Raw genomic sequence first — 25,815 nt, forward strand, 5'->3', positions numbered from 1 at the left:
CACAGAATGTATTTTGCATTTTCCTGGACTGCTTTTCCATTGTTCCTTTCTATATAGTTGTAGGAGGAAAACAGTATATGAGCTGAGTGGTATGTCCAAATTCACAGTACTCTTACGAAAAAGAAGTATACTTCAAGTTCATTTTATCAAGTATTTAAGTAATGTTAAAGTATATTTTTTAAAATATACTTAGTATCAATGTACTAGTAGTAAACTTGTTAGTGTACTATTTTAAAAGTGCCATCGAATTGAAAATTGAATTTACATCGGCATAGTTAAATAACAAGAGTTTAGTACATGGAAATGACATACAGTGAGTCTCAAACACCATCATTTCCTCCTTCTTATATAAATCTCATTTGTTTAAAAGACCTCCGAAGAACAGGCGAATCTCAACATTACACCGACTGTTACGTAACAGTCGGGATCATTAATATGTATGACCCCAATATTTGAATATGCCAGCTCATGTCCAAGGCATTACACAAGGGCAGCTGGTATTAACGTCTGGAGCTGCACAGCTGAATCATCAAACTAGGTAAGCAAGCAAGAACAACAGCGAAAAATGGCAGATGGAGCGATAATAACTGACATGATCCATGATATCATGATATTTTTAGTGATATTTGTAAATTGTCTTTCTAAATGTTTTGTTAGCATGTTGCTAATGTACTGTTAAATGTGGTTAAAGTTACCATCGTTTATTACTGTATTCACGGAGACAAGAGCCGTTGCTATTTTCATTTTTAAACACTTGCAGTCTGTATAAGTCATAAACACAAATTCATTCTTTATAAATCTCTCCAACAGTTTAGCATTAGCCGTTAGCCACAGAGCACAGCCTCAAACTCATTCAGAATCAAATGTAAACATCCAAATAAATACCATACTTACGCAATTAAACATGCTGCATGACAAACACTTTGTAAAGATCCATTTTGAGGGTTATATTAGCTGTGTGAACTTTGTTTATGCAATGATAGAGTCGAGAGCTCGGGAGGGGGCGGAGAGTGCGAGCAATTAAAGGGGCCGCAGCCTGAATCGGCACATTTCTTAATACCGCTTGGGACTAAATTGGCCCAAATGAAGTATACATTTAAATGTACTATAAGTGTAACAGTTAAGTACACAACTAGTTCACAGCTTTGTTTCTCATTTGTACTGCATCTGTACTACAAATGAACTTATAAGTATACTAGTAGTTTACTATTTTAATACTAGTAGTACATTTTTAGTATATAAAAGTACACTTTGAAATATACTATCAGTAAACTACTAGTTTAGTGCAGGTATTGTAAGGTTTCTTTAAGTGAACATAACATCACACTTATAGTTTACTTTTTATATGTTATTTTTGCACTTTAAGTATACTACTATGTTCCTATTTAGGTATTATATTTTATACTTGAAACACCTTTAACTGTACTTGAACTCTTTCAATTTTAAAAACATTTTATACTAGCTTCATGAATCCTTTTTTATTAACACTTAAATGTGGGTAACATTTTAAATAAAAAGCTGAGAAAATTGCATTTTTGTCAAAGACTATGTCCGAATGGGATTCAGAACGATGATCAAACACAGGTGGAGTAGATAGAGTCCATATAAACACCGCTTCATAGTCCTCATAGTCCACATAACATTTGGCAATTTTTATTTACATGCTGTTTAAGGTTTGATGAACACTTTATTTTATATTTGCATGAGTAATCTTCTATCGCTTGTTTTAGCTTCTTCTTTTCCTGCATTTTGTTCCAGAGATTCTGTACTCTTTCAGAAGATGCGTAACAGCGCCCCCTACCGTATTTAGCCTGAAAATTTAATCAATGGCGAGGTAAGAGGGAAGTAGATTTTAAGTAAATTCCTATGTACACTACCAGTGGACTAGCCTACACAAAAATTCAGATACTCGGAATTAGGAATATATCTGTTTTCTTTATAAATCAATATTTTTCAAATAATGTACTTTTATACTATACTTTTATAAATATACTTTTAAGTATATCTCGATCAAAGACTGAGTCCAAGTATTGGCCAAATATAATTGACTTTTCTGTCAGTATAAGTCAAGCATACTTAATTGCAATTTTAAGTATATTTCTCAGAAGTACATAAAGTATATTTCTGAATAGTATATAAAGTATATTTCTGAGAAGTATATAAAAAGTAGACTGAAAGTATACTTTCTTATTTTTTAGTTTAAATTAAGTATGCTAATAGCACACTTAAATAAACTTCTTTTTTCGTAAGGGTACTCATAAAAGAGCAGGCAAAAAGTCCCCGGATGACCTACTACTTCCGGTGAGATTCTGAAGTGTGGACACTTTACTATCACATGAGGCCACGGGAGAGGATTATGAATGGCAGCGAAGCGACACAGCTGACGCTAGTAGGTCATGTGATAATGACAACATGGCAAATGTAGTACAGTAGGTCCGGTTTACATTCATACTACACACACTCATACTATATAGAACACTTTTTTAGGTCGCAAAGTAATTACTTAATAAATAAGCACGCGATTTCAGACGCAGCCACTGTTCTAAAAACATGGCGCTCAAGTTGAAAGAAGTACAACATTTAAAAAATGCTCCTTGTTCCTTTTTAAATGCAAAAACACATTCTGAATGAGACTTTGTGTTCGACTTGGCTGCTTTTCCATTGTTCTCTGTATAAACGTGCTCGACAGACGTTTGAACGTTGCACTCTTTTGCAGCATCCTGCGCTTGACATGACGCTCTGAAAACGTGTAGCTCAAGTTAATGTTGCTGTTTGAGCATGAAAAAGCTCTGCAAAGTCCCTCCAGTGGGAATTATTCTCTATATCAGTGTCACTGTTTCTGAACTCCATTGTAGTCTTGAGTTTTCTTCACAATATTCCTCATTTAAATAATTCATACGCAGAATAAAGGGGCGGGGCCTGGTTGAGTTAGTTAGTAGTGTGTTGAAACTGGCGGTTATGGTAAGGTACACCAATCACAACACTCCAGCTGACCAATCAGAGCACAGTGTGCTTTTCAGAAGGCGGGGCTTGCAGATTTTAAGTTATAAGTTCGTCTTTTTTAAAAGGTGTCTTTAGACTTTGCGTTGTTTTTCATTTCACTGCACTGCTTTTCCGTAGTTTTTTACATGCTTTAAAATGACGTTTAATGTCACGTATCTTTTGCAGCATGACACGACTTTTAAAGAACTTGCTCTGTGTGAATGGCCCTTAAAATTTCATAAATAGTTACATGTATTAATATTAGTAATGAAATAAATGTACCTATAGTTGATTATCTTAACTGTAGGCTCTTTATGGTTACCATGAATCATAGCAACATGGCACATTAACATAAATATATTAGCATTTTAATGTTAAACCGTCCAATTAGAAGTAAGAGTCAGAACAATCCATTTTATAAATGAGATTTTAGATCTGAACGTCAAATCCATCAAATTTCAATAAAAATTCATTTCAGCGTTGGCATACCTCCTGCATTTTGGCTTTGTTGGGAAATATTGTTTTAAGACCGCCAAACTCAAGCCTGAACCTATTTTATATATATATATATATATATATATATATATATATATATATATATATATATATATATATATATACTCATGAAGTATACAGTGTGTAATGTATGTTTGTGAGCATAATAACTGCTTAGGTTTTGTTCATGCTACATGAGTCGGCGTGAAGAGCGTGTTTTCTGTGTGGGCTGCAGCTGTGAGGACTCTCATCAGCCCAGCGGTTGAAAGGGCGACAGCAGCGGGGTGGGATGATAAATGTCGGGCAAATAACAAACCCCCCACGTACTTTCAGGATTAATGTGAGATTGGGACGAAAACGAGTTCAGGAACTCATATGCTCTCCCTCATTACAAGTGCGTAACATGTAGGACTGAGGCAGCGCTGAGAGCTCTGCTACACTTTTATCAGTGCAAGGACTCATTTGAATGTTTAGTATATTATGAATCAAGCTTATGGCTTGACCATCAAAATTATGCAGAATTACAGCCATTACAGGAAGTGGCTGAATTAATGACAGGAACCCTTAGCCTTGTGAACTCTCAGAGGTCAGGAACAGGTGACCTCCTGAGTCTGAACAACACTCGCTAATTTAATTGGGTATTGACCTTGCCCCTCAGAAGTGAAAGGCTTACACAAAAAGCACAAAAGGGACAATAATGTGAATTTTAAAAACCTCAAAAGGTCCAGAAACTTTATATGAAGCATGAAACAAATGTGTCTTTCCATTGTTAAAATTCTTATCCAGATCTGTATAATTAAGATGAAAGAAGAGAGTTATTGCTTTTAGTGCAAGTGTAAATGATTAAGTTAAATAATTCATTGACACATAGTAGATTAGAAATGTGTTTGGGTCAAATATTCATTAATTCATGCATTGAACGTCCTCAAAAATGCATTAAAATGCCATTAATAATGAACCTGAATGAATACTCTATGTCTTTTATCATGAATATTTTTTCAATTTCTGAGATAAAATTATTGTTGAGTACTTGTGTGGCTTACAGTTAAAATGTCAAGGTGATAACTATAACCATCTTGAGATCATAATGAAGAATGTCTCTTTGAAAAATACTTGAATATTTAACAAATGTTTGTCTGCTCAACCAAAGTTGGTCAGCAGTCTCTTAAAAATATAAGAATTTTTTTTTTTTTTTATAACATGGAACATAACATTTCAAATGAAAAGATAATATTATTTGTGATATTCATTTTCAAAAATTAAAAAATGTATGTGTGCATTTTACACGTATTCAAAGTGTAACTGAAATGTTACTTTATACGATGTTGCATAACATGACATTTTAAAACACATGATGTTTCCTCATTCAAAGAGATTGCATGATGCCCACATAGACAGTAAAAGAAATGGACACAGCGACCCCATTGGAACTCAATTGAGTCAAGTGAAGCCCATTTTTAGCGATTTTTAGCACTTCCATTTCTTACGCGCAGACTCACACTAAGCTTGATGACGACAGCAACCTGTCTGACAGATGTAAATCTTCTAGTAGCTGTGCGTGCAAACTGCCATCGTTAATCTTGCAGAGATGGCGAGCTTGAGCGGGGAGTTCTTTGGCGTGAGTGAGCAGGAGTAAGTATTCTGATTAATTATTTTGTATAGTATTTTAAAATGTAACGCCAGTACGCCATATTAAGATAATCTCCCCGATTGTCTGCGAGCTTCTCCTCCTGACTGTATGGTAATTTCTCTACTGTGGAACAGAGAGTCGAGTGGTTATGATGCAATCTTTAGCTTATTTTTTACAAAAACTGTTTCTACGGGGCCATAATGTAACATAGAAGGTAATGGAGCCCTTTATACATTGTCGTGTATCTTTGGAAATAAATAATGGACAAACGGAGTCTTTAAACGCCTCAGATGTAAAGTTATTCACTGTCAAAGTGACGCCAAAATGAATGGGAGTCAATGGGATGCTAACGCAAGTGAAGTTCTGCTACAAGATGGCGGCACGCGGCCGACTTCAACTTCCGGTCGACTTCCTTGGGCACTGGATGCCCAGGATGCCCGAGAGGCGTTTCAAAGATGGCCGCCGAGTGAAATGACTTGTCTTAAAAGGACTTTGTTTTAAAGTCATTAAAAGTGTTTGTTCACCCAAAAATGAAAATTACCCTATGATTTACTCACCCTCAAGCCATCCTAGGTGTATATGACTTTTTTCTTTCAGACAAACACATTCATTGTGTTTTATTTAAAGAGTTATTTGAGTTATATTAAAAAAAAAAAAAAAAAAAAAAAAATCCTGGCTCTTCAAAGCTTTATAATGGGAGTGAATGGTAACCGAAATTTTGAAGCCCCAAAAAAACACATCCATCCATCCATCCATCATAAAAGTAATCCATACGGTTTCAGGGGTTTAATAAATGCCTTCTGAAGTGAATTGATGCATTTTTGTAAGAAAAATATCCATATTTATAACTTTATAAACTATAATCGCTGGCTTCCTTACGTGAGTTGATTACAGCGGAAGAGTGAACTTTGACCTGTCACATGACACAGTGACAATCATGAAAGTGCAGAAAGCAAAACAAAACACCGGTCACAAATTAGAAGGCTAAACAGGAATTTTTAAAGAGAAATGTCGGAGGATTTCCATATAAGAGAAAAGGAGCTTGAGTTTTGTCGCATGGATTACTTTTATGATGGATGGATGCTTTTTTTTGAACTTCAAAATCTCGAGCATCATTCACTCACATTATAAAGCTTGGAAGAGCCAGGATATTTTTTAATATACAGTGCACCCGGAAAGTATTCACTTTTTCCACATTTTGTTATGTTACAGCCTTATTCCAAAATGGATTAAATTCATTATTTTCCTCAAAATTCTACAAACAATACCCCATAAGGACAACATGAAAGAAGTTTGTTTGAAATCTTTGAAAATGTATTAACAATAAAAAACGAGGGGAAAATTTTTATTTTATTTTTGTCATTTTTATTTATTTTTTTATTTTTTTATTTGTTTATTTGACAGGGACAATGCAGTCAAACATAGTTACAGAACAAAGTTTGCAGCCGATGTGATGCACATAGAGTTTATAGCAAGTGCTAATTTTCAACTCCCGTCCCTGGATGGGCCTTTCTACTATAAAAACACAATATTCAGTTCTAAGAAAAAATACACAATGCCATTTTACATGTTCAAAACTCACTTATTCACGTTCAGACATCTACAAAATGGGTACAATTTTGGTTTGTTTTCAGCCAAGCCTTAAGCCTAGAGGTGAACATTTTAAACTCAGAAATGATCTTAATCTCTGTGGGCAATGAGTTCCACAGTTTACAAGCCCTGTAAGAAAAGGCTGATTTGCCAAAAGATGTTCTGCACTGTGGGATTTTACAGTTTTGATTTGATGGACCTCTTGTCACTCTACTGCTGTTTGGTCTCTGGATAAATGTACTCAGGGGTTCCGGAGCCAAATTATTGATGCACTTAAATAACAATTTGAGAAAACATAAATTGCTGAAACTTTCAAAACTTAATAAATTATATTTCTTAAAAATGTAGCAGTGATGAAAGCGAATAGGTTTTCTATCCATAATTTTCATTGCTTGGTTGTAAAGTGAACCAATGCGCTTTATTGCTGAGGGTGCTGCCTGGGCCCATGCTGTCATGCAGTATGAAATATGAGAAAAGATCATAACATGCATGTACAGCATGGCTGCCTGGTTCGGAATGTAATGTCGGATTATTTTGAAACAATTTAAATTTCGTTGTATTGTTTTTGATATTCTCTCAATATGTTTATCAAATTTTATCAAACCATGTTTCACTATAGGGATGGTATCAGGTGATGAGCAGTGCCTGGTTTCCTCCAGACATGATGCTTGCTATTCAGGCCAAAGAGTTCAATCAGTTTCATCAGACCAGAGAATTTTGTTTCTCATGGTCTGAGAGTCCTCCAGGCCGACTGTCATGTGCCTTTTACTGAGGAGTGGCTTCCATCCGGCCACTCTACCATACAGGCCTGATTGGTGGAGTGCTGCAGAGATGGTTGATCTTCTGCAAGGTTCTCCTCTCTCCACAGAGAAACGCTGGAGCTCTGTCAGAGTGACCATCGGGTTCTTGGTCACCTCCCTGACTCAAGCCCTTCTCCCACGATCGCTCAGTTTGGCCGGGCGGCCCACTCTAGGAAGAGTCCTGGTGGTTCTAAACTTCTTCCATTTACGGATGATGGAGGCCACTGTACTCATTGGGATCTTCAGTGGTGCAGAGATGTTTCTGTACCAGATATGTGCCTCGATACAACCCTGTCTCAGAGGTCTAGAGACAATTCCTTGGACTTCATGGCTTGGTTTGTGCTCTGACATGCACTGTGGGACCTTACATAGACAGGTGTGTGCCTTTCCAAATCATGTACATTCAACTGACTTTACCACAGGTGAACTTCAGTCAAGTTGTAAAAACATCTCAAGGATGCACCTGAGCTCAATTTTGAGTGTCATGGCAAAGGCTATGAATACTTATGTACATGTGATTTTCTTTTTCTTTTTTTCTTTTTTTTAAATAAATTTGCAAAGATTTTAAACAAACTTCTTTCACATTGTCATTGGGGTATTGTTTGTAGAATTTTGAGGAAAATAAATAATTTAAGCCATTTTGGTATAAGGCTGTAACATAACAATGTGGAAAAAGCTAAGTGCTGTGAATACTTTCCGGATGCGCTGTATCTCTGATTGTGTTCATCTGAAAGAAGATAGTCATATACACCTAATAATAAAAATTTTCATTTTTGGGTGAACTATCCATTTAAATAAAACATTTTGTTGAAATGGAAATCTAAAAACTTTTTACAATATTTTTTTTCATCATCATTTATCCTAGTTTGTCATTGACCCATTAGTGTACAAATGTAATTGAGAAGTGTTGTGATTGACTTGTGTCTATCTAGGCAGTGGACCCCATCATGACCGGCAGTGTGTGTATGACGACAGTAACATGGTAGACGGGGTATACTGCCACCCTATTGGTCACTGGATCGAGGAGACGGGCCACACAGATGAGATGAAACACACCACCAACTTCTACTTCAGCGTAGCGGGACAGCAGGCCATCCACTTCTCTCAGTATGTGTGAATGCATTTCCCATCCGTCATGTGTTCTAAAGTCATCCCCATAGAGCGTGTTAGTGGCTGCCCACTTTTTCAGCTGCGCTGGTTCTGGAAGTTTTTTTTTTTTTTTTCAATTAATTTTTCCCATAGGGATTTTGAAAAAGTTAAAGCATTATAATCAATGAACCAAACCAACCAGCTGCTAGGTGAATCACAACACTACAAACTTTGATTTGAAGCAAAAAAGTATTTGAAAATCAGACAAAAAGACAAAGGTACAAGACGGATGAAGCATTGTGAATGACATAATCAAAATAAAAACTATGCGAAAATATAAAAACTTCATTAAAGTTTGTTGATTATATCTATAGAACCAATACATTTTAAGTTTGTTGCTAAATTTATGTATATGAAATACAATTACAATAAATACAATTATTTATAATATCTTGACAGAATCACTGTATTATGGCAGATCAAATAAATCATACAGTAATCAATTGAACCTGCCGTAACTATCAACTCTGCTACGGATATTAAAGGAACACTCCACCTTTTTCGAAAATAGGCTCATTTTCCAACTCCCCTAGAGTTAAACAGTTGAGTTTTACCGGTTTCGAATCCAATCAGCCGATCTCCGGGTCTGGCGGTACCACTTTTAGCATAGCTTAGCATAGTTCATTGAATCTGATTAGACCGTTAGCATCTCGCTCAAAAATTTCCAAAGAGTTTCAATATTTTTCCTATTTAAAACTTGACTCTTCTATAGTTACATCGTGTACTAAGACCGACAGAAAATTAAAAGTTGCGATTTTCTAGGCCGATATGGCTAGGAAATACTCTCATTCTGGCGTAATAAACAGTAAATGTTGTATTGTCTTATATGTTTTATTTTACCAGTTGTGGAATCCAACCATTCATCCATCTGAGGTAACGTAGCCTACTTTATTAAGTATTTCCATGTTATGCATCTTTACACATTTATTAATAGTAAATTAATAATGAATACATTTAAGATCATCATGTTTGCAGTGAACAATATAGATAGAAATAGTATTACTCCACTATCTGAATTGAAATATATATTGTATGTTTTAATGGATCACCCTACAAACATAATGATCTTATAATACATGATGCATTGCTGTGTCCATTATCACATAATTCCCACTTTTGGACACTTTTGCTTTAACATACAACACTGCAAAAACACAGTTATTTTCTGTTATATAATTATTGTCCAACATTTACAATTTTTCTGATGCATGTCCTTAATTTAATTTCATATGTTGGTATTAATTCAGTTTATAATGCTAATACTTAAAAGAATTTGGACCCAAACTGACTGGGTTTCTAGAGAGCAAAGGTTTTGTGAAAAAGTGGAAGACTTAAACACAAAGTCTGTAAAATAAACTGTTAAAAGGATTTGATGATCACTAGTGATAGTATTTTATTCTGTATTGTCATCATTCAGGTTGGATTTTAGCTTTTATATACTTTATATACTATATTGCAGCTGATATTGCCATAGAAACTAGTGGATCAATGAGTCGCTTTCACAGCAAAATGGCGGAAACGCAGGGCTGCCGCTGGGCGCCGGTGTTGCAATGGAACTTTCTATTGAGTTTCGCTTCTTGTTAGTGCATAGTCTTTGGTAGAACTACAACAAATGCAAAACGCCCAGAAAAAAGACACAGAGGCAGATAACCTGGTACACAGATACACAAGTTTTATTAAAAAGGAAAACCTCTGAATCAAAGTAAAGTGTCTCAATTAACACCTGGTTAAGAATAAATTTACTCTGTAAATTCAACTTAACTTGAAGCATGTGGCAAGTCCACAGATAGTAACATCTAATTACCCAGAAGCATTTGATTAGTTTTTTTTTTTTTGGCCTTGCTTTCTTTTTAACTGTGTGTGTGTGTGTGTGTGTGTGGTTTCAACAGCGCTGTGTAATTAGCTCAATGATTCTGAATCTCTGGAGTCCTTTGGCAGTGAGCTCTAAGTGCTTGTTTCGTTTGACCTCTGACCTTGTTCTACAGGCAGAAAAGTTGAAAGTGGAGGCGGATAAAAGTAAGACTGGGTCATTGAGTCTGGTGAAGGGGAATCCATTAGAGTAATGACAGATTTACAGTGTCAAAGAGGCTGGTGTATCTCCAAGAGGGCAGAGATGCTATGTCTTCCTATGACAGAATGCACCGTCATCTCTAGCAAAGAAAGTAAAAATGGACAAAATAGAGGAAAACACAGAGAGACTTTAATTGGGTAAGGGGTGTCAGCACTTCTTAAAAGAAATAATTCACCTGAAAAAATAATTTACTCACCTGCACTTTCCAAACCTGTATGACTTTCTAAGAAAAAATAAAGATTGTCCCAACTTTTCTTCTGAAGCAATCTGAGAGCTTGATTGAGGAAAAGACCAAAATTGAAGTCGTTATTCAATGAAAATTTTGTCCTCTGCCATAATTTGAAATAGCACAGAAGTTGTATATCTGTTAAAGTCCTTTTTTTTTGTCCTTGAGCGAATATACTTTTACATGCACGTATTTTAGGTATTTTAATAACTTTTATTTTGAGATCATATACAGTGATTCCTACAGTATTTTGTGAGATTGGTGGACTTTGGACTGTCTAGTGGGGTCAGGGGTCATGCAGCTACACCCCCCTGCACATCCCACCCCCTAATTTAGGGATTTGGTCATTAGATTTAGTAATTTCCCCACCTTGAGAACTTGAGAATTTTTTCAAAGGTTTAGAAACAAATCTAGCATCTTCTTGGACAAACCTTATCTAGATTCTTATTTTGCCCACGGATTTATATAGATAAATGATTTTATCATTATGATATCTTCTAGTGACCAGTTTTAGCTTTTGTACATTTTAAAGATAATTTCATTAATCTGTTGCACTTTGAGAGTTCAAAAATAAGAGCTCCAATCCATGTTCAGTGTGTAAATTGAACAAAGAAAAAGTCTGTGCATTGACCTGAACTTTAAAGGGGACTCAAGTTTCTCTTTAGTTGTGATATAGTGTCTCGGTCTACTTTACAGTGTTTTAGAAAGCCAAACATTTACAGTATAATGATAATAATCAGCAGCTCTAACGTCACCTGAATCCACTGTTAAAAAAAAAATCATCCACCCTCCACCCTACTGAACCTATGGTTTTCTCTGACTCAGATATCCACACCCGATCATTACATTACAGTTATTCAGAATCTCAGTGTTAAGCATGATTGTATGGTAACATATGCCTATTACACTGAAGTAGGCTACTTTTAAATCAAAATTTATTTAAAATAAAAGTTCTTCTTTGTCAAATCTACATTTCCTTAATATACACAGGCTTTACTCCCTTCAGACTTAAATTGTTACTGTTTCTGTCACTGCAACTTCCCGAACATACACACAAGAAATGGAATACGTTCATCCCAAGCAAAGGCTGGATATAGGCTTTATATGTTTATTGTCATATACAGCACTTAACAGCCCTTTCACATCACATAGCCAGCACTTGATTGGTCCTGGGTAACTATTTCACTAAAACGCTCCCACACAGTACTTTTCTTTCCTTTTTAAAATTTCTCCCGGATCTGTTTTGCCTCCATTGCTGCTTAAAGGATTAGTCCACTTTTAAATAAACTTTTCATGATAATTTACTCACCCCCATGTCATCCAAGATATCCATGTCTTTCTTTCTTCAGTCGAAAAGAAATTAAAGTTTTTGATGAAAACATTCCAGGATTATTCTCCACAGGCTTATTACTGCCCTCCAAAGTTTGAACTAATTGTTATATACTATTGAACTAGCATATTGCATATAAAAATTAGTTCAAACTTTGGTCTGTGGAGGGCAGTAATAAGCTTAGCAGTGTCTACACTGCTGGAATTCTAATAGAGGAGAAGAAGAAGAGAGCTAGTTCAAGAGCATTTAAGGTTAAAACATATATAATTTTCAATTTTTTTCAGAAAATGAGCAATGGTTTCACTAGATAAGTCCCTTATTTCTCATCTGTGATCGTGTTGAACAATTTGAAGCTGCAGTGAAACTAATTTTGACCTTCAACTGTTTGGTGCCCATTGAAGTCTACTATAAGAAGAAAAATCCTGGAATGTTTTCATCAAAAACTTTAATTTCTTTTCGACTGAAGAAAGAAATTTATCAGGAAAAGTTTATTTAAAAGAGAATAAGATTTAAATGAGTGAACCCCACAACTGCGTAGTTTAATGAGAGTCTGCAAATTAGTGTTTGATGAAAAAACACATGTTTTAACATGTTAATATTTTGTTGGAAAACTTTCTTATCAAAATAATTTCTGTTAAGCTTGTGTATATTTTTTAGTTAAAGATGTTAAATTTTTAAGCAATATCGTTTTTGTGTTTTATATAATGACCACTAGGAGGTGCTCTAGGCATATGTTTTCCTTGATTGGGTTTCCTTGAAGAGATTAAGGGTGTGTTCCACTCCAATTTTAGACATACAATAGAGAACTTCCCTAAGCACTTCCCCTCGGGGGAATCCCTGCCGCCATTTTGAAGCGATTTCCACTTTGTCAAGTGGAAGAGGGAAGTTTATATGGACAGACCCTCGTCCCCTCGATTTTGACAGAGGGAGCGAGTCTACTCCGATGTACACTTCAAGCAGCTCTTAATCCCATAATCCAACTTGATTGTGATGTCACAGAAGATCGCGCTTAACGTCTCTGTTACAAAGGTAACCCTCGTTCCCTGAAGGAGGGAACGGAGACGTACGTCGGACAGACCGACGAATAGGAATCTCGCCAGAGAAGCCAATCTACTTCGAGTGTAACTAAACGAGCCAATGCACATTGGCATGCAATCATCTGCATCAGCTGCTCACCTCGCAGCGCGGGTATATAATGAGCAGCAGGTGCGTTGCATCTTCAGGTTTTCGCTGAGGAGCCGAACCAAGCAGGCGGCAGCACAGCAGGACAACAACTGTGGCGACGGGACGTACGTCTCCGTTCCCTCCTTCAGGGAACGAGGGTTACCTTTGTAACCGAGACGTTCCCATTCAGTCGGTCACGTTCGACGTACGTCGGACAGACCGACGAATAGGAATCCCTACCAAAGCGCCACAGGAGCTGCCCTCCTCCAGCGCTCTGTTGTAAGCCACCTGAACCCCCTTGCCTGCGGACGGTGGGACAGGGCTAACACACAGAGAGGGTCGATCACTGTTGTTCCAAAACCGATTCAGTGAGACTATTGGATAACGCTGGGAAAGCGTAACCTTCGTTTGAAGGAACGCTGCGGAAGCCACATCCTTCCCCGAAGGAGTTATGTGGAGAAGTACATATGGACTAACCCTGTAGGGCTGTGCTACATATGGAAGAACTGGGGTGACTCCAACTCGATAGAGATGGGTTCTCCCAGAGGGAAAGACACGGGCTTCGTTTAAGAGCAGCCGTGGAAAAGCCATATGGGATCCCCGTAGGGTCACACATATGGAACCCAGCCTAAATCCGGTTCTCAAGGATACAACGGAGTATAGGCCTGGCACCAGACGCTCCGCCACGTCGGCTGCCGAAGGGTAACCGGAGGACTCAACAGGGTCTGCCCGTAGGGACTCTCTGGAGAATAGAACGCGCATGTAGCGCAGCAAGCCGACACTAAGCCGGGGCCTCTCCGTGCCTCTGACCTGAGGCGAGAACACGGGAGGAGACCGGCTCGACACGAAGGCTATAGTATCTAGCGAACGTGTTAGGTGTCGCCCAGCCCGCAGCTCTACAAATGTCTGTTAGCGAGGCGCCACGAGCCAGCGCCCAGGAGGATGCCACACCTCTCGTGGAGTGAGCATGCAACCTGAGCGGGCAGGGCACGCCCTGAGCTTGGTAAGCCAGGGCGATGGCATCCACTATCCAGTGGGCCATCCTCTGCTTGGAGACAGCCTTTCCCTTCTGCTGGCCTCCGTAACAGACAAAGAGCTGGTCTGAGGTCCTGAAGCTTCGAGTTCTGTCTATGTACAGTCGCAAGGCGCGAACTGGACAGAGCAAAGCCAGGGCTGGGTCTGCCTCCTCCGAGGGCAGCGCTTGCAGGCTCACTACCTGGTCCCTGAAGGGAGTGGTAGGAACCTTGGGCACATAGCCAGGCCGGGGTCTTAGTACCACATGGCTATCACCCGGCCCGAACTGTAGGCACGATTCGTCGACCGAAAATGACTGCAGGTCCCCTACCCTCTTGACGGAGGCCAATGCCACCAGCAGCAAAGTCTTCATAGACAGAATCTTTAAGTCTGCTGACAGCAAAGGCTCAAAGGGAGCAATCTGAAGTGCTCTGAGCACCAGAGTAAGGTCCCAAGAGGGTATGGAGGGGGGACGAGGAGGATTTAACCGTCTCGCCCCCCTAAGGAACCTGACGACCAGGTCGTGCTGACCAACAGATTTGCCATCTATGTGGTCGTGGTAAGCGGAGATAGCAGCAGAATGGATTTTGAGGGTGGAGGGGGACAGCCTACGCTCCAACCCCTGCTGCAAGAAGGAAAGCACGACACCGATCGAGCATCTTCGGGGGTCTTCCCGGCGAGAAGAGCACCACTCGACGAACAGGTTCCACTTCGAGGCGTAAGCACGTCTCGTAGACAGTGCGCGAGCCGAAGTGATGGTGTTAAGTACCTCGGGGGTAAGTCACCTAGAACCTCCGCGTCCCGTCCAGGGACGAGACATGGAGTTTCCAGAGGTCTGGACGCGGGTGCCAAAGAGTGCCCCGTCTCTGAGAAAGAAGGTCGTTCCTCAGAGGAATGGGCCAGGGAGGGGCTGTCGCGAGGAGTGAGAGTTCTGGGAACCAGGTCCGGTTGGGCCAGTAAGGCGCAATCAGCAAGACCTGCTCCTCGTCCTCCCTGACTTTGCACAGAGTCTGTGCAAGTAGGCTCACTGGGGGAAACGCATATTTGCGCAGGCCCCGGGGCCAGCTGTGTGCCAGTGCGTCTGTCCCGAGTGTTCCCCCGGTCAGAGAGTAAAACAACTGGCAGTGGGAGGTTTCTGGTGAGGCAAACAGGTCTACCTGAGCCTCTCCGAACTCTCTCCAGATCAGCTGAACCACCTGGGGGTGGAGTCGCCATTCTCCTGGCAGCGCAGCTCGTGATAGCTCGTCGGCCACACGGTTGAGCACACCGGGGACATGAATGGCGCGAAGCGACCTCAGAAACTTCCGACTCCACAGGAGGAGATTGCGGGCGAGTTGCGACATGCGACGGGAGCGTAGACCACCTTGATGGTTGATGTACGCAACGGTCGCAGTGTTGTCCGTACGGACCAGTACATGCTTGCCCCGTAGCAGGCCTTTGAGGCGGCTCAGAGCAAGGCGTACTGCCAGCAACTCGAGGCAGTTGATGTGCCAATGCAGATGGGGTCCCGTCCAAACCCCTGACACTGCATGCCCGTTGTACGTGGCACCCCAGCCGGTGGCAGAAGCATCTGTGAACACCACAGCATGCCGGGACACCTGTTCTAAGGGCACTCCTGCCCGAAGAAACAAGGGGTCCGACCACGGACTGAAGGTTCGGCGGCACTCCTGAGTGATTGACACCCGGAACGTGCCACACTGCCACGCCCATCTTGGGACTCGGCCGTGAAGCCAGTGCTGAAGCGGTCTCATATGAAGCAGACCGAGCGGTGTTACAGCCGCAGCAGCCGCCATATGCCCCAGGAGCCTCTGAAAGAATTTCAGTGGGACCGCTGTCCTGCCGTTGAACGTATTCAGGCAGTTCAACACTGACCGAGCACGTTCCTCTGTGAGGCGTGCTATCTGCTCGACCGAATCCAACTCCATACCGAGAAAAGAGATCCTCTGCACCGGGGCGTTTTCTCTTTTCCCAGTTGACCTGAAGCCCCAACTGGCTGAGGTGTCTGAGCACCAAATCCCTGTGTTCGCACAACTGATCCCGGGACTGTGCTAAAATGAGCCAGTCGTCGAGATAGTAGAGAATGCGAACACCCTGTTCTCTCATGGGAACAAGGGCTCCCTCCACGACCTTCGTGAAGACGCGGGGAGACAGGGCCAGCCCGAAGGGTAGGACTCTGTACTGATATGCCCGACCTTCGAACGCGAACCGCAGGAAAGGCCTGTGTCGCGGAAGGATCGAGACATGAAAGTACGCGTCCTTCAGGTCGATCGCTGCAAACCAATCCCGGGGACGGACGCATTCCAAAATGCGTTTCTGCGTGAGCATCTTGAACGGTAGCTTGTGAAGGCTCCGATTCAAGACGCGCAGATCCAGGATCGGTCGTAACCCGCCGCTTTTCTTGGGTACAATGAAGTAGGGACTGTAGAACCCTGACCTCATATCGGCTGGAGGGACCGGCTGTATCGCATCCTTCGCCAGTAGGACTGCGATCTCCGCACGCAAGACAGGGGCATCGACATCTTTCACTACAGTGAAGTGGACACCCCTGAACCTGGGGGGACGCCGGGCGAACTGAATCGCATAGCCGAGCCTGATGGTCCGAATGAGCCAGCGGGACGGACTGGTGAGCGCTAACCAGGCCCCCAGAGACCGTACCAGCAGGACCAGAGGAACCACAGGCGCACCCGCAGCGGGGCAGCGAGGTGGAACGCAGGGACGCGGCCCGGGGGGCTCTCTGCGAGGCGGCCCGACGCGGCGTCACAGTGTGCTGTGCAACACTTACCTGCTTCCACGGGTGGACAGAGGGAGCAGTCGAGGCTTTGACTGCCTGCTGCTCGCTGCTGTCCGCTGGCGAGAGAAGAGGGGGATGAGAGTGGTGAGGTTCTTGCCCTCCCACTGCTCTCCGAGCCCTCTTCGGACCCGGAGATAGAGGAAACTGCTCTTTTATTGAGAATTTGGGTACCGCTGGCTGTTGGGCCAGCGGCGGAACAAAAACAAAAGGAAACAAAAGATTTTCCACCCGGCCCTCCTCCGGGGGAAGGAGCGGTGCGGTCACCACCTCCTGTAGAGCAGTCCTCTCCATCTCCGGGTCGCCCGTCCTAGGGCCGACGAGCGGCGACGGCGACGAGCAGTCTGAGGTGCTGCGGGCGGTGGTGGAGCAGCAGCTGACCGCCTCGGCAGGATATGACTGATGGCCGGTCTGGGACACGGGGGAATTAAGAAACCTGACCTTGTCGGTATCCCTCATGTCCGCGAGACACAGCCAGAGATGGCGCTCCTGGACCACAAGTGTGGACATCGCACGACCCACTGACCGCGCCGTAACCTTCGTCGCACGAAGCGCGAGGTCCGTCGCGGCACGAAGTTCCTGAAGAACTTGTGGGTCATGACCACCCTCGTGCAGATCCCTCAGTGCCTTGGCCTGATGGACCTGCAACAACGCCATAGCGTGTAGGGCAGAGGCAGCTTCCCCACAGGCCTGGTAAGCCTTGCCGGTAAGATCCGACGAGTGCTTACAGGCCCGGGAAGGGAGAGACGGCTCCCCCCGCCAGGTGGAGTTAGGGCACAGTTGCATAGCAACGGCCCGTTCCACAGGGGGTATGCGCGTATAACCCTTCGCTGCCCCGCCGTCAAGGGTGGTGAGGGAGGAGGACCCACCGACACGGTTTCAGGCAGTAAAAGGTGCCGTCCACGTGCCAGTGAGCTCTTCATGCACCTCCGGGAAGAAAGGCACTGGGGTGGGGGCTGAGAACCAGCCCTTGCCACCCCGAGATACCAATCGTCCAACCTCGAGGGCTCGGGACACGGTGGAGGATTCCACACGAGCCCGACCCTGTTGGCGGCCCGGGAAAGCATAGCCATCATTTCCGGGTCTGAATCGGGCACAGTTGTCACTCCCGAGGGAGGCAGCTGCGCCGAATCGTCATCCGCGGAAGTATCAGGCTCACCCTCCGATGCAGCGATCGACATCCGGTCATCCTGGGGAGCTCCGAAGGATACGGATGGTACACACCTCTGGGGTGGTCCACCGCGCTCCCCCGGCAGCTCTACTGGCTGCGGAGTGCAGGAGGGATGAGGGTTCCTAGGGGGTTGGTTCCCCGAAGGAAGCGCGCTCACCGTGATCCTCAGGTCACCAGTGCCGCTGCCCGAAGCAACCCTCTGAGGAGGATTGGAACGAGGCAACGGCACCGGGACTCCGCCCCTTTGCAGGAACTGGAGTCTAGACCGCAACTCCGCGACGGTCATCATCCCACAATGGGCACATGACTCGTCCACAAACGCCGCCTCAGCGTGCCTTAAGCCCAAGCACGCGATACAGCGTTGGTGACCATTCCGGGGCGCCAGGTAACGACCGCATCCAGCAGCACACAAGTAGAACGACATCTTTAAAAAGACGCGAACTACTCGTGTAAGCTCTTTCAAGGACTGACTCTTTTAGGTGCTGAAGCACGCAGGGGAATAGCCGCTGCAGCACAGACAGGGAATGTGCAGCCTGTCGTGTGCACTCTCTTTGCAGACGCTGCTCTTACCAGCTGTGAGAACAGCTTTTTAGCGCTCTTAAAGCGCACCGTCACCAGCCGTGAAAACGGCCTTCACGCTGATACACAGCTTAATTTGCTCAAATAAAAAAAGGCAAAACACAAAGCAAAGAAGAAAAAATCGGCCCCGCTGCTGTGCTGTTCCTCCTGCACCGGACGAGAAGAGCAGTCAGAGAGAGAGCTGGCTCGTTGAAGTCCGTTCTTCAAACACTCGCTCGTAGAAACCACCGTGTTTGCAGTAGTTCGGCTCCGAAGCGAAAAGCTGAAGATGCAACGCACCTGCTGCTCATTATATACCCGCGCTGCGAGGTGAGCAGCTAATGCAGATGATTGCATGCCAATGTGCATTGGCTCGTTTAGTTACACTCGAAGTAGATTGGCTTCTCTGGCGAGATTCCTATTCGTCGGTCTGTCCGACGTACGTCGAACGTGACCGACTGAATGGGAACTGTAGAGTATATTATAATAATTATGTTGAGTTTTAATCAAACAATACTTGTAGTATGTTCACAGTCAAAGTTTATACTAATGATTTTTTTTTTTTCGTTTGTGTAATTTTTTTTTTTCTACAACAGCTCATATACCTATAGGATTTTATATATTTTCTCCAACAACTTATGAATTTGTTTTATTCACCATTCTACATGCATATAAGTAAAAATGTGGTTTAAATTATATATTCAGTTCCATAGTGAATTCCAAGTGATCAAGGGCTTAGTGCGTTCCATTTAAAGGTCCCAAATGACAGAACTGCAATATAATATACATAACGTTGTTTTCACTGGTGTATAAAGACCTTACATAATGAACCGTTATGTTTTAATTACCTTAGAATGAGCCATTTCTATCTTAAACACTGCGGGTCCCCCCTCCATGTCAAGTTGTCATGTTTCTACAGCAGCCCTAAATGGACAAACACTCTATAGAGCGCGTTTAGTTACTATGTTCTTCTTCTAAATCGTTCGTGTTTTTAGAGGCAGCTTGCATCATCACTATGTTGAATACGCAGAGTAGTAGTAGAAGTAGTAGTAGTAGTCATCAAATCCATTCTTTGTTAGAAGAAGAAGAAACCTTATTGCTTGACTGGCTAATGTACTCTCTGCTGTCACATACGATGACATATGTGTCGGCCAGACAGCCACCATAGCTTCTCTATTTTGCTTCGAAAGCAAAATAGAGAACCTATAACCTCACCGCTAGTTGCCTCTAAAATGTACACACTGCACCTTTAAACCTTATGCACAAGTTCCGCCAGTAGTGGGCGTAAGCAATGACACACTCATCCGAGTCCACGGGACGGAGGGAAGTTAGCAAGTGAAGGGCAGAAAAAATGTGGAATGCAGCCATAGCCTATGTTGTTGTTGTTGAAAACAAAAGTAAAAGTGTGATGAGTTTGTTGCCTTTTACCATGGCGTTTTACTACGAGAGTTCTGTGTTTTTATTAAAATAAACACATTAACATTTTATCTCTCATCCACCGGGGACCCACCTGCAATTTTTGGAATCCAACATTATTTTTCATTACTTGGCCTGCCGGAACTGTGGATTATTCGTCTCCACGGTATATCCACAATCTACTCATCATTATCATGCCCTCTCGCAGAATGTCCTTAGCCCTGGCTCCGCTCGAGACCAACAAGTATTAGGGCTGAGTTAATCCGATCTTTCTGCCCAGAATCGCTTTTTCTGCAGTGGAAATGGGCAGAACGGGTCGAGAATGGGCACAGGCCGGGAACCTGTAACTGAACCGTGTCGGTGGAAATGGGGTATCTGAGAATGTGACTGCCTGTCTGAGTTTTGTCGACATCCGGAGAAGGCACAAAAGGTGGCCGCCTTGTAATTCTCCAAGCAGAAAAAACCCTGATATACAAGCACACTTCTTTTTCACAATGGCTTTTCACAAAGGAAGGGTTCTGTCCCGGCTTAGAACAGAGGAGGAGATGTGGTGGTGGAGGGATGCCAGACAAGCTGTTGCTGTTGCTGTTACTGGTGCGGTTCAATGACTGACTGAATGATTAGGCTCCCTGTGAACTTACATTAAAACTTAATTTAAAATCTTTGCTTCTAAAGATCTGAAAATATTTTCCAGCCGTCTTCAGGTTATTTTGAGTCCCAGAAGATAGTAAGACCCACTGAGAAATTAACTGAGGACTGTGTTTTTTGTCAGGTTTTGTCTACATTTACAATACAAGTCAATGTTCCTACGGTGCATGTCATTGACTCTATAAGAAACTAACAACAACGAAACTCGGGGAAACAGTGTTTGTGTGTATTAATTACAACGTCTAATTCACACAAAATGAAGAGTGTAAAATAAACTCTGGTGGCTGAATGAACAAAGTCCCAAGGAAAAATACAAGGACTTTTTGTCTCAAGAATCAAGTAGACCTTGTTAGGTCTTTGACCACTAATTAAACCCAACCTGTACTTATCACCTCTGCTCATTTAAAATGCACTGCATGTTTCCACTTCTGATTCAGAGCTTAAATGCACACACACACACACACACAAACGCATCGCTTTCAGAAGAGTACATCACACCTCTCACTGTGTACAGTGGCACCAGAAACATTTAGACACTTAAGTCACACAGGAAAAATGTATGAACGTCATTGCCTTAGACATCAAACCAAGCGTCCTGTCCTGGAGAAGGTTAGATCATACTCAGTGCTTCAGACCATTAACCTGCAGCTCACTTTCCCTTCAATCATTTCATTTATGTTTTCCCCTAAAAAAGAGGCATGTGGGTTTCTGAGGTAAAAATACACCTCTCACCTGATGTCTCTGACCTTCATTCCCCTGACTGTCAGTCTGTCTCCTCACACCACTAAACTCATTAGCATTTCCATTATTTGAGTCCTGAACTCTCACATACACGGAGACAGAGAGACCCTGCGTGTTTGATGAGAAATGATGGAGGTGGAGAAGCTGAAAATGTAAAATGAAAAGAATCTGCTCTCCTCTCTTTCCCTCATCTGCTTTCATCCTATCCATTCCTTTTCTGCCCTGTCCTGTCTTTACCTTTCCCTTCTTCTTATTTTCTTTTTTCCTTTCCTCATCTTTCCTTTTTCCTTTCCTTTCCTCTCTGTTTTTTCCTTTCCTTTTCTTTTCTTTCCTTTGCTTTCCTTTCATGCAACAGAGGCAATCAACAATTAAGTTGCATCTTGCAGGTTTCGCTACACTTTTAAAATAAAATTTCCTGTGAGCGGGGCTAAAAGTGTGTTACTTGAAACAGATGGACGTGGCAACGCTTTATCACGCAGGTTGTTGTATGTATCACGTCAGTTCGAGAATAAAATGGTGAGTGGTGCTAAAAGGTTAATGCTCTATCGCATTTGAAAATAATGTACCACCTACACTAAACCCTACCATAAACCTAACCGATAGTGTTAACAAAAGCAAACATGAGATAAAAACACTTTAGCTTTCTGCAGTTCTGTGATCTACTGTACTGAGCTACGTCAGAAAAGCCATACATATAGAGCTGGTTATGTGATGCAAACGTCAATAAAATGAATTAGTTTACAAATGATGTACTATGGTAAAAGTGTTTTGAGCTCATAACATTGTGCAAGGAACCATGTGAAAATAAGTGTTTATTAATTGATAATCTGCCTCTGTAATCATTATGTCCTTTCCTTTCCTTTCCTTTCCTTTCCTTTCCTTTCCTTTCCTTTCCTTTCCTTTCCTTTCCTTTCCTTTCCTTTCCTTTCCTTTCCTTTCCTTTCCTTTCCTTTCCTTTCCCTTCCTTTCCTTTTCTGCTGACCAGAGTGTTTCTTTGCTGTTGCTACAACTGTTACTTTGCCAAAGTCAGGAGGAGTCTCTATTATATTGATAAGATATGACAGGATGAATTTGCAGTCCTAAATTTAATGCGTAGGGCTGGAGGCAAAAAAAAAAACAAACAAAAAAAAAGTGGATGACTGAGTAGTAACATTGTCAGTGCAGCTGATAAAGGAACACTTTTTCATACAGTATATGTTTTATAATCTTTCCTGTCAACCTGCCACAGCTGTCAGCACTCCTTGCTCTGGGATCTCATAAAATATCTATTAAGCAATGTGGGTATCGTATGTTACAGCAGTGGTCCATAAGGGAATATTCCAGGGACATTGATGTATGTACAATATTGATCAAACCTATAAAGGATTGCAGCAGGTTTAATTATCGTGTCTTTGGCTTCTCATGCTCATGTACACTGTAAAAAAATCATAAAAAAAAGTAAGTTAGTAAGTAAATTCATTAGTTAATTTGATCTATTCAGTTGTTATATTCATTTTTGAATACATTTTTGATGGGCCGTCACACAAACCCTCATTCATTCAGCTAAGTTTTCTCTCTCTCTCTTCTCTTCAGGGTGCTACCTCGTGTCTGGTTAGGCAGCTGCCCTCGACGGGTCGAACATGTAACCCTAAAGCTGAAACAAGAACTGGGTGTTACAGCAGTGATGAACTTTCAGACAGAATGGGATGTCATAAACAACTCACACGGCTGCCGGCGTGACCTCGGTCAACCCATGACCCCAGAGACAATGATGCACCTGTACAAAGACTGTGGTCTTTCTTATATCTGGATCCCTACCCCAGATATGAGCACAGAAGGTCAGTGTTAGCCAATATAACCTTGAATAACCGTTTCGCTGCCTAGGTAGTTCCTTTTAAAGGCAGAATCCTAACTGTCATAGAATCTTATGGCAGGAACGCACCAAGCCGACAGTTGGCCGACTAAGTTTTCTCAGTGTCTTCCACACCGTCGGCTTGACGCTTTTTTCAGCCGATTCCACATGTTGAATCGCACATCGGTCTGTCTAGCCATCTGATCTTTCTGATTGGCTGTTCAGATACTGCCACCTGCTGGTTTGGAAAGGCATTTCATCTTACGCAGGTGCAGAACGGACGTGCTACTTGGTCGTCGGCTGTCGAGTGTCAGTTTGGTGTGTCAGGGCAACTTTGGACCCAGATGCTGCCGACATGAGCAGTCTGCTTTCATCGCCGCTAGTTCGTCAGCGTTGGCTTGGTGTGTTCCTGCCTTTATACTGTGAGTGTTTAAAGGTGCTATCAAATGTTTTTTACAAGATGTAATATAAGTCTAAGGTGTCCCCTGAATGTGTCTGTGAAGTTGCAGCTCAAAATACCCCATAGATTTTTTTTAATTAATTTTTTTAAATTTTGAGGTATAATTAGAAATGCTCCGATTCATGCTGCGGCCCCTCCTGAGCTCTCGACTCTATCACTGCATAAACAAAGTTCACACAGCTAATATAACCCTCAAAATGGATCTTTACAAAGTGTTCGTCATGCATGCTGCATGCATACAACGGATTATGTAAGTATTGTATTTATTTGGATGTTTACATTTGATTCTGAATGAGTTTGAGGCTGTGATCCGTGGCTAACGGCTAATGCTAAACTGTTGGAGAGATTTATAAAGAACGAAGTTGTGTTTATGAATTATACAGACTGCAAGTATTTAAAAATGAAAATAGCGACGGCTCTTGTCTCCGTGAATACAGTAAGAAACGATGGTAATTTTAACCACATTTAACAGTACATTAGCAACATGCTAACAAAACATTTAGAAAGACAATTTACAAATATCACTAAAAATATCATGATATCATGGATCATGTCAGTTATTATTGCTCCATCTGCCATTTTTTTTTCGCTATTGTTCTTGCTTGCTTACCTAGTCTGATGATTCAGCTGTGCAGATCCAGACGTTAATACTGGCTGCCCTTGTGTAATTCCTTGAACATGAGCTGGCTTATGCAAATATTGGGGGCGTACATATTAATGATCCCGACTGTTACGTAACGGTCGGTGTCCTGTTGAGATTCGCCTGTTCTTCTGAGGTCTTTTAAACAAATGAGATTTATATAAGAAGGAGGAAACAATGTAGTTTGAGACTCACTGTATGTCATTTCCATGTACTGAACTCTTGTTATTCAACTATGCCGAGGTAAATTCAATTTTCAATTCGATGGCACCTTTAACATGTACATAGTACACAGAGGATATGCTGTACTGAACTGTAAACTTAATGCTTTCTCAGTCAGCTTATTGGTTTTATGTGTAGATTACTAATGTGAGAATCTAAAGAGCTTCTATTGCTGGATATGATAACTGTAATTTTACTCTCTGTAGATCGCACACGGATGCTGCCCCAGGCGGTGTTCCTGCTCTATGGGCTGCTGAAGAACGGTCACACGGTATATGTTCACTGTAACGCAGGAGTGGGCCGCTCCACTGCAGCAGTGTGTGGACTCCTGATGTACGTGTTAGGCTGGAGACTCAGAAAAGTGCAGTACTACCTCACTGCCAGAAGGGCGGCAGTCTATATTGATGAGGAAGCGCTGGTAAGAGCAGAAAATGACTTTCTCACGAAGTTTGGGCGACTCTGTCCATTTGTCTGCAACCCAGAGACATGAAAACAGTGCCCTCTAATGGATGGGAGGACACCTGTGTTCAATAATGTCAAAGCAATTAACAGACAGAAGATTTTAATCTTGTCACACAGAACTTCTTTGTAAAAAAATATTGTCATCAGAATCTAAATCTATTGATTATATAATATAAAAATATATTGTTTATATAATATTGAGTTAATTAGAGCATCATGAGACATTAAATGTTCTTCTAGGAATCCATAAAATTAAATTAAGTGTTGGAAAGTCTAATCATTAGTGATTCATACTGAAAATGAAATGTATTATTAAAAAAACATTCCCTTGCAATTCTTGTTTGCTGCCTAACTAACATATTATTAGTATTGCACAACCCTGCAAATTATGAAATACAAAAATAATAATAATAATTTAATGAATATA

General features: G+C 41.9%; 1 protein-coding gene across 2 annotated transcripts in view; it reads left to right on the forward strand.

The window, feature by feature from the left end:
* Positions 1-25,603, forward strand: part of epm2a (EPM2A glucan phosphatase, laforin) — a 30,193-nt gene extending 4,590 nt beyond the window's left edge. Inside the window, exons 2-5 of one of the 2 annotated variants that reach the window (XM_067371980.1) lie at positions 8,430-8,604; positions 9,490-9,519; positions 23,346-23,590; positions 25,133-25,603. In XM_067371980.1, the coding sequence (XP_067228081.1) occupies positions 8,430-8,604; positions 9,490-9,519; positions 23,346-23,590; positions 25,133-25,416 (734 nt within the window). In that variant the 3' untranslated portion in view covers positions 25,417-25,603. The remainder of the gene's footprint in view (positions 1-8,429; positions 8,605-9,489; positions 9,520-23,345; positions 23,591-25,132) is intronic. The other variant, XM_067371981.1, reaches the window with a different exon arrangement.
* Positions 25,604-25,815: the final 212 nt, after the last annotated feature.

The sequence above is a fragment of the Chanodichthys erythropterus genome, chromosome 20 (assembly GCF_024489055.1).
Source record: "Chanodichthys erythropterus isolate Z2021 chromosome 20, ASM2448905v1, whole genome shotgun sequence".
Classification (NCBI taxonomy): Eukaryota; Metazoa; Chordata; class Actinopteri; order Cypriniformes; family Xenocyprididae; genus Chanodichthys; species Chanodichthys erythropterus.